The 10,102-nt window shown below is 39.3% G+C and overlaps 2 protein-coding genes across 2 annotated transcripts; one reads left to right on the plus strand and one right to left on the minus strand.

Annotated features, from left to right (window-relative positions):
* Window positions 1–4,026: 4,026 nt before the first annotated feature.
* On the plus strand, window positions 4,027–6,308 carry LOC146627802 (uncharacterized). Its single transcript, XM_085357366.1, has 3 exons — window positions 4,027–4,712; window positions 5,030–5,165; window positions 5,457–6,308. The coding sequence occupies exons 1-3, from the start codon at window positions 4,117–4,119 to the stop codon at window positions 6,207–6,209; spliced, it is 1,485 nt and encodes a 494-aa protein (XP_085213492.1). The 5' UTR covers window positions 4,027–4,116; the 3' UTR covers window positions 6,210–6,308.
* Window positions 6,309–6,824: 516 nt separating this feature from the next.
* LOC146627803 (uncharacterized) lies at window positions 6,825–9,370 on the minus strand. The gene is made up of 5 exons (XM_085359045.1): window positions 9,219–9,370; window positions 8,793–8,884; window positions 8,220–8,414; window positions 8,055–8,131; window positions 6,825–7,797 (listed from the first exon to the last, which is right to left on the minus strand). The coding sequence occupies exons 1-5, from the start codon at window positions 9,367–9,369 to the stop codon at window positions 6,825–6,827; spliced, it is 1,488 nt and encodes a 495-aa protein (XP_085215171.1). The 5' UTR covers window position 9,370.
* Between the last annotated feature and the right edge of the window lie 732 nt (window positions 9,371–10,102).

Consider the following 10,102-nt stretch of genomic DNA (forward strand, 5'->3'; position numbering starts at 1 on the left):
TGGGTTTTCCTGTGGCTGTAATGCTTTTGAAATCCATTATAAACGACATTTGTCTTGTTGAAAAATGATACAAATGTGTATCCAAAAGAAGACTTGCAGAGGGGTTGTAAATAGTATCTACAGATATTGTGAAAAACACACATGCAGTATTGCATACTTAGACTGAACTTTTTCATTTTGTTAGATTTGCTTTCCAGCAGTATCTTATAGTGAGCACAGCAAGCTGTCTCAGATATACACGCTTACACACAAATATATATAAAGTATATGCCTGGAGCATGCAATTACCTGTGTGTATGTGAATGACTGGTGGCAGTGTCATCATGATGGCTAAAGGATATTAGCCCCAGCAGGAGTGGCAGACATCTCACTGCTGCCATAGGGCTGTCTAACAGTGCAGAAAATAAAGGCTGGGAAACTCATTAAGACTCATTTACAATGTGTTGCTACAGAGTGCTCTAATTTAGACATGAAACTGACTTCAGATCTGCTCCTATGCTTGCATGCAAAATATATTCTTGCCAAAACCCAGCATTAACCACAAATCATCCATTTGCTACTTTGACTGCAGACGTTAGTATAGAAGAAAAATCTCTGTAAACACATTTGGCATGTAAATTAATAAATTTGTAGGCAATGGACAAGATTCTTTGCATCTGATTTAAATTTGTAGTCCGAGTGCTATTGACCAATCAGGTTGCAGCAGGCTTTGGTTGCATATAGGTAAATGGTGCATGATATACCAAAAGAGGGGTGGCAATTGCTGAAAAGCATTAGATAAACACTGAATATTTCTGATAACAATGTAGCAGACAGGACAAGAAATCTGAGCTTGATGTCCACTGGCTATAACGGATGCCCTAAGGCTACACAAACTAGCCAGTGGGATCCCAGGTTTGCAGAATATATAAAAACAAGAAGAATATATATTCTCAGAACCATTGTTTCTGGGTAGTTTAATTATCCATCATACTGCATATCTATCATATAAAAGTTGATAAGGTTTAGTATTTGTATGTCTTAATGAAGAGGTATTTACTTTTTTAATAAACTGGTGCACATATAAATGCTAATTATCCAGATGTCTTTCTTTTCATTTTCTTAACCACATATCCAGTTCAGGGTTGTGGGAGGGCTGGAGCCCAGCTGTCACAGGACCAGAGGGAAGGTACACCCTGGACAGGTCGCCAGTCTGCCACAGGGCTGACATATTAATCATCGTGTTTATATGAGATTTTGCAAATTAATAAATTAAAACAAAAGAAATCTTGGTGAAAATTAAAAAGTACTTTACAAATACATAAAAATAGAAAAGAAAATATTTGTAAACTTCTGTTTGCCATTAAAAACATCTAAGCAGTGACTCTCACTAGTAAATAAAAGCAATCCCATCAGCAATCCCATCTTAACCATCTATTCCACATTCAGGCCCAATATTTACTGCAACCAATAAATCATATCTTCTATTCACACTGGCTCACCTGGTGCACCACAGTAACTGGCTTCTTTAACTTGATAAGTGAAGAGGCCACCTTAAGGCTGTGATTTGAAATTGTACCCCCAAGGCTCTATGCCACAGCTCACACATATCCTTTACCCAGTGTACACACACACACACACACACACACACACACACACACACACACACACACACACACACACACACCGGAACATGAACAAATGCTTTCTGAGTTATATATGGTTTGTCATCTGTGAGATTAAACATGCAGGAAATGATTTATTACTACTTTAGTAAACTTGTGAAGGCAATCTACATGTTTGTTTGTGTGAATACAGGATGTAAATACCTACATGTCTGACTTTATATGTGGTTACCTAAAAGTTGTTTCAGTTTGTGTGTGTGTGTATATATATATATATATATATATATATATATATATATATATATATATATATATATATATATATATATATATATATATATATATATATATATATATATATATTAGGGGTGCAACGATACTCGTATCGATATTGAACCGTTCGATACAGTGCTTTCGGTTCGGTACGCATATGTATCGAACAATACAAAATTTGTAATTTATTTTATCAACTTTCCTTCTGACGATGGTGTCTGTGTTGAGCGCTCAGTGAATCTGCGTTCGACTACTCCGCCTAGGCTGCACTGGCGAGCGCAGATCCACTGAGCGCTCAACACAGACAGCATCGTCAGAAGGAAGAGTGCAGGGCAAGCTAGCGCAGTTGAGAAGAGGGCTACTGGAACTAGAGGGCATAAGTGGGTAGGAAACAGAGCTGGGGGCTGTTGGAATGCTACTATGCAAGTAACCCTGGAGGATGAGGGATCTCTTGAATCTTTGATGCCCAGCATCCAGACTGACGACGAACAACTAAACAAAGTGCTCAATGCAGTAACCACCAAATTAGGCGAGAGGCTCCAAGGACAACATCGGAGATCTTTGTCCAGAAGACTGCAGTCCTACGAACATACGTATTTCATTTTGGTAAAAATCGAATTAAGATCAAGGTCAAACGGAATGTGAAAATGTGTCTAAATTTTATATTACCCACAATTTTTATATTGCTAGGAGTATATTTATCACAACAATATTAGAGATGGCACGATACCACTTTTTTATGTCCGATACCGATACCGATATCATAAATTTGGATATCTGCCGATACCGATATGAATCCGATATAGTGTTTTTTAATCAACACAACTGTTTTTTAAATATCTTGCTGCATTTTGTATAAGTTCATACTCAAGTTTAAAACAACAACTACACTAAAGCTATTCTGTTATACCTGTATGCAAAAAAAAAATTTCATAGTTCAGCAATACTGATCAATCTAATAAACTTAAACCTGCACCATCCTCCCTATTCTGGTATTTTAAAGAGTACTTAGCAGAAATATTAAGCAACCTAACTAATAGGGTTCCAACTCCCAGCAACAACAAAAATAAATAAATAAAAAATAGGGAACCACCCCTCACGCGCCACCTCATGATGCTTAATCGACGTAATCAACCTTAATTTGATGCAGTGTGAAAAAAAATGCACAGAAATCAATTATTTTTCAAGAAATATTAAATAGATTCAACATCTTTCTTCAACAAAATTGCAGACTGCACAGATGGTACCTTCCCAAAGGAAAAAGTACTATAGCTTACTAGGGTATATATATTAGACTTAATAGTCACTATATACAGTAATGGACTTCTATTCATTTTACATCAGATTAAAACTTTGGGTGTCAGATAATTATTTATTAAAAGCTCGACATTTTAAATGAGAATAAGAAAGAAAAGTATGTCTTTGTGCCCCCTTTTCCCTGTTAATGCCCTATCGGCCCCCCTGGCTAAACTTTGCTAGATCCGCCCCTGCACAGTTACCAGCCGTCAGCTAGAAAAAGATCCTCGAGTAGAAAGTAATATTAAATACATTCTAACAACAGCTGATCAAGCTTAAACGTGCTGCTGTTGTTCAGCCGCTGGTTTCCTCTTTCTGGTGCAAAGTGGGCTAAAAACAAACTAGAGAAACGGACTCGCGACAGAAAAGCCGATCAGCTGATCGTTAAGCAGTTTCATGATTGAAGTAGCAGCAGGAGAGGCAGTCGCTCCATATATCGCTTGTTAAGCTTAACGCAGGAATGCTTTACAAACATTCAGAGATGGACTTACACACTTGCTTTACTTCTCTCGGGGATAACTTTGTCGGAGATGAAATGCCGGGTTGCTAGCGAAGCTCCACATGCTATCCAGACCACCGACAGGTCCCGCATGCCACAGCCGCTCTATCACGTGATGCATACTGCTCCGACGTGCTAACGTTCTGAGGTGAGTTACGGCGTGTTGCAAGTTTTGTGAGGTGCTTTCGTGATATTTAATGGATCGGATTACATTTTTTATTTTTCTCCGATATCCGATCCAGTAATTTAGGTCAGTATCGGACCGATACCGATACGTAATATCAGATCGGTCCATCTCTAAACAATATACTAAGCCTTGGGGGACATGCGCAATAGACTACTTGCACTAGGGCATGTGACGTATTTCCGTTTCCAAATAGTACCGCTTGTGCGTTTCCGGTACGTTTGCTTATCTATCGGTAGCTATGCTAATGTCGCTTCAGAATGAGTATAAAAAGGAAAGTATTTAAAACAGAACATTTTCAAAAACAGGAGAAGAAATACTCCGAGCATTGCTGTGTCCCACTTTGTTCAGCTTCAGCCAAATTTAACGGCATACTAAGTTTTCATGCCTTTCCGACCCATTCCGACTTGAGAAGACAATGGCTGGTAAATATACGCCGGGATCATTTCACGATTACCTCTCACACCAGGGTCTGCTGCAGACACTTTGCCAGTGATCAACTCATAGAGCCAACAACCCTCGATGGTCGAAGGAGGCTTATTAAAGGTGCTGTACCAACACTTTTTGAGTGGAATGGCTATAAAGTTGAACCACCGCGGCGTAGTGTTTGGGAGAGAACGGAGCGACGCCCTGAACTAGTTCCTCCTGACGATCAAGAAGAGCACAGTCTTACAAGAGATCATGACTACTGCTCAGTCCCTGAGCCGTCTGCATTGGACATATCAGCATCAGCTGCAGAAGACCTGTCCAAAGACGTGGAGACTCTGAGGAAGGAAATACAGGAGTTACGTGTCCAGCGAGAATTTGGGTTACAGCGTTTTGCTGGCTCCGACACTGACATCCGATTCTATACCAGGTACATCTAAGTTCTATTCAAGCTAACTGTTTAAAATATACCAAGGTCACCATCAGTTAAATTTCGAAAGTTTTTCCAGTCTTAATGAAAACAAAATAGAAATTTACTTTTTCTCTGCTGATTGTATGTTTTATGTAGATGCTTTAGTATTTAAACGATATCCTAATGCTACAGGTAAAATACAACACCAAATACTCTTAATCAGACTATTTTATACAGCAATGCCATTAGCATATTTGTCACAGTTCACATTATTTTTATGTCAGTGTGTAATGTTAATTAATGATTGACACGATGTATGTCTCTCTCGTGAATAGATTTCCAAGCTATGATCATTTGATGGCATTCTGGGTTTTGATTGAGCCTTGCATCTATAAAATGATCCGGGTTTCAAGAGCCAAGTCAGCTGCCAATCGGAACGAAGAAGTGTTGACACCTGCACGCACATCAACAGTAGGTTATGGGTTTGTTGGTAGTTAGAACTAGAGGTGTAATGTTATTGTATTTATGTACAATAACATTACATTATGTACAGTAGCATACATACACAGGTGTATGTATGCTAGACTCAGTATCTTTTACATACATACACCTCATACACCTGTGCACTACAGCACCTCATTGTTTACCCCATGGTACAGTATGGTATGCCTAACCATTACAAAACATTTAGCCAAGAAAAGAATAATTTTACTAGTTCATAGCTTAAGGAGTAACATTTTCCCTTTTGTTTTCACCTTCCAGAGGCAGCTGCTACAGCCAATTGATGAGTTTTTTCTTTTCCTGGTTTTCCTGTCAGTTGGTTTGAAGGAGAGGGACCTGGCACACCGATTTAACATACACCAGTCCACAGTGAGCCGCATTATTGCAACATGGACAAATTTTCTTGCCACTGCACTGGGGTCTCAGTGCATCTGGCTTACACGTGAAGAAGTGCAAGCTTACCTCCCTGAGGAATTCAAAGATTTCTCAGACACCCAGATGATCCTTGACTGTACAGAGCTGAGGTGTCAGACACCATCCTCACCACTTCTCCAAAGTGAAATGTACTCTTCGTACAAATCCCACTGTACGATGAAAGCCCTGGTTGGCATAGCTCCACATGGTCCAGTGACATTCATCTCTAATCTGTATGCTGGTTCGGTTAGTGACAAGGAACTATTCAAACAATCAGGCATTGCTGAGAAGTTGACTGAAGACATGGCAGTGATGGTAGATAAGGGCTTCCTAATCACCGATTGTTGTAAATGCAAAGTGTACTGCCCACCTTTTCTATCTAAGCAGAAGCAGATGCCAGCATACCAGGTTAAGGAGACGCAGGCCATAGCCAGACTCAGGGTGCATGTGGAGCGAGTCATTAGGAGGATCAAACAGAACAAACTTTTTGATAGCATCATTACCATGTCACATGTTTATAATATCAACCAACTGTTTGCAGTGGCATGTATGCTGTCAAATTACCAGAACACAGCATTAGTTAAAAAATGGGTTAAGTGAGACAAGATGGATTTTTCCCAAGACACCAGTGCCAGTACAAGTAACTTATGGAAAATGACCTGCAGCTGAGGCCACTACAGTTGCATTTCTTCCTTCTCAGCTGACAATACTTGATTACAGAACTGGTACTTGAGTGCTGATAGTTGAGTTTCAGTTATTGATAATTCAAATTCATTGCAAATGTTTAATGTTAATAATACTGTTTAATTATACTACTATATTACTATTCAGATTCAACAAAACTATTTATCAAAATTATAAAGTAAATCACTAAATCGTTTTAAAACCATAAGTGACATTGAACTTTTGTAACATCAAAAATACCATTTGTCATTTTCTACAGTTCAGTTGTGTTATTGTCTAAATGTATATCAGTATGCTAGGCATGGAGTTTTAAATACTTACCATGTAAATAAGTTCTGCACAAATTCAATGTTTTAATGTGTGTTTTTAAAAATTAAATTGATGCCATTGCTTAAATAACAGTTTATTGATGTCACATAAAAGTAACATGTAACAACAAAAGAATTCATGAAATATATTGAAAATAAAACATCAGTTATTTTGTTCCAGCCAGCCTGAAGGATCTGTTTTTCTTTTTGCTGTTTTCACTGTTCATTTTTTCAAACAAAGGTATCTTGGCATATATATGTAAAAAAAGAAATAGTCTGCCTTTTCTCTGATTGCATTGTGCACATCTGTATCCATGTATATTCTTTGCACTAGGTAGTCCTCTTGTGCCCACACAACAAAGTCACACCACTGCATCCCACTGATGAGCAGTTGTCCTTGCACTTGCCAGTAATATGCGTGGCTCTTTTTTAGTTTAGGGGTACCACATTCCATCTGCACATATTTGCAGTCAAAGTTTTGTACATTGGGACATTTGAATTCGACGAAGCCAAACTGGGGGTATTCATTGGGGTCAAAAACAACACCATCAGGAGATGCAGCAAGCCAGGGGGCAATGGGGTGAATGACCAGACCACAGGGTGAGTAGTTAACATTCATTAGCCTACTATACTCTGCTGCTATTGCAGGCTCCATCTCAGTTCCTCTCCTCATGTCTGCTGTCTGCCTTGTTCCCTTCAATATACGCTCTGCTAGTGACTCGGCCGAGCTCTGGCCTCTGACGTGACACACCTCCCGAAACCTAGAGGCAGTCACTCTGGGCCTTCGGAGCTGATGCCACTCAGACGAAGAGCTTTGCTCACGTGTAGCTTCCTCTATTTTGTGAGCCATTTCCAGAGTTACAGACAAGCTTTTCAGATGCAGAAGCTCTTCTTCTGAGCACACAAACACACAATCTGATGGCAAGATGTCATACCCCTCCAGAGGCAAGTGCGGTGTTGGTGGTGCATCGCGGTGTAGTGTGATGTACCGGGTTGTCAAAACCGGCTGCTGATATGACAGAACACTGCCCTCCTGCACCAGCCCAAAGGCACTTTCCACAAGGGGCTTGTCAGGTCTCATGTTCATTGTGGTCACAAGTGGCCTGTCCTCAATATTAAATTTTGCATATGCCTCCGTTATTCTGAACAAGCAGGGATCTGGTAACGGACCCACCATGCCTCTGTAGAAGCCACTCCTAAAGAAAACATCAATGACAATAATGTAAAGGAGAAGGTTATTATACTGAACAACAACTAAACTAAAAACTAAAAGGTGTAAAACAGTGGTGCATAAGTTAGAGACTGGGATGTATATGTACATGACTGAGTTAGCCGTCTTCAGAAAGTGTAATGTTGTATGTAAATTAATACCTATTCTGACACATGTATGTATGAAAAAAAATAGCAACATACATTTGTAACACATGAAACCAAATTTTACAAATGTAATTACCGTACTCCAGTCTGGGCCATCCTATTTGGTACTGGCTTAGTGAAGATCATGGAGTTGATGGGTCCTGGCTTCACACCCTAACAGAAGACACATTTACTATGGATGGTGTTGCTGTTCATATGTAAACATGGACTAATTCAAAAACTTTAACCTCATTTAAATTACCACTGTCCGTGGCTTGTGCCATTGCTGTTCAGATTCCGTGCAGCTATGCACAGGGGGGACAACCGGCACTCTGAGTTGTGAGTAGTGTGCTGTTTGGAAGAGCAATGCCACTGTGTGATTGCACATAACAGCGCCTGCCACACAGGAGCACTGGCTATGTGTCAGTATCACCGGCGATGAATCCAGAAGCTTAATCTAAGAAGAAAGAACGAAAATTAAAAATGTAACATCTTCATGGAAGAGCCGAACAGGAACATAGTTCAGTGTTATGGTTACGTACCCTCCTGAATGCTTAGTGTTTCCTTCTCTCCCTATTAAAACAACTTAACCATGCTTGATAACTGTAATAACTTAGATTGTGTATATTTGCAGTATTAACTTGTTGTCAAATGTTTCTGATCACCCAAACACACGTTGATTTAACTATCTGACTAGTCAAATTAGGAGTGATAAAGCAGGGAGACAAGGAAAACATTCAAGTTGATGGGCCTTTAGGAATGAACTTAACTAATGCTTAAATGAACTGAACCCCACAGAACGGGGATTAACAACTTTACACAGCTTCCTGCCTACACTTAGTCTGTGTGGTGCCTCACTCTTCCTCATCGACCTGTAGCACAGGGCTCTCACACCGACCTCCCCTGACAACCTGTCTTTATTGGACACTGAATAAAGATACAAGTACCATTAGCATTATTTCTGTATTACTCATTTCAGCATGTCTTAAACATATATATTTTACACTTAGCAAGAGTAGCATTAGGTAGTTAACTACCTCCATAGTTAGCCAACTACCTAAAGCTATTATAACAGTGTCTAACAACAAAAGTGACATTAGTTAAGAAAACCTCAACTATAGTTTAGGACGACATAAAACACCGTTTAAGAAAACATGTAATGTAGAGAACTGACATCAAATGAAGGACATAGCGGAGTAACGTAGTGTTTGCATTTGACGTTAGCTAGCGTTTCTTTGTCAGTTAATTTACGTTTTCTTACCTTCGTAGTTGTGTATATATGATGCAGCATATAACTTAAATCCTTTATCTAATTTGCTGGCGGGGGTAGTCGTCACTCTGCAAATCCGATGAACATCGGTGATGTTCAATTTTGGGAGCTCTTGTAGGCAGCGAGTGTAGAACGTCGCCATGGTTTAACCGCACCGGAAGCACTGGAGCAGGACTACATAGAACGCGGAAGTGTTAGTGCAAGTAGTCCATTAAGTTGGCTAAGCATTTGACCTTCATTGTTAGCACCCAAGATCAAAGTTGACCTGGAAATTTTTTTTAAAGAAACTATAAAGAGTAATATATCATATGTAATGGCATAGAGAGAGCTGTACAACACACATTTTTTTTTTTTTTTACAGGAAGCCCTACAACATCCCAGTGATGTCATTAAAGACTTTCATCATTATATTGTAATAAAAACTGGCTGACTTCAGCATGCTGTAATAAAAAACACCCAAGTTTTTGTGTAGCCCTTCCCCTTCGAGGGGAGCTGCGCTCTCTGGGTGCTCTTGTTAGTAGGTGTGCGTATTTGCATTTACTCTTGTATATTTGTCTGCTGTTGTTGTATATCACTGAATGCATAGGATTTGTATTTTGTTTGTTTTTTTAGGATTGACACAAATGTTGGACAAAGCTTTTCACAAGATGCATAGGAAATCACAAATACTGTAGCGTTAAAGAAATCAAAGCACATGTAGAATTTATTTATTCATCAAAATGTTACCAAGATATACAAAGTATATCTTTTGGAATTAACATTTAGTGCATTGTGGTGGTACCTGTAAGGTTCTGTCAAGAGATGCGTTAAGTTTTCTCTGCACCATCATTGCCTCTCCTCAGCATCTTTGAATAGAACAGCACACCAAATTGGAC

This window comes from Diplotaxodon limnothrissa, linkage group LG7, assembly GCF_057381915.1.
Source record: "Diplotaxodon limnothrissa isolate DT_005_m linkage group LG7, D_limnothrissa_male_GT1.1, whole genome shotgun sequence".
Lineage (NCBI taxonomy): Eukaryota > Metazoa > Chordata > Actinopteri > Cichliformes > Cichlidae > Diplotaxodon > Diplotaxodon limnothrissa.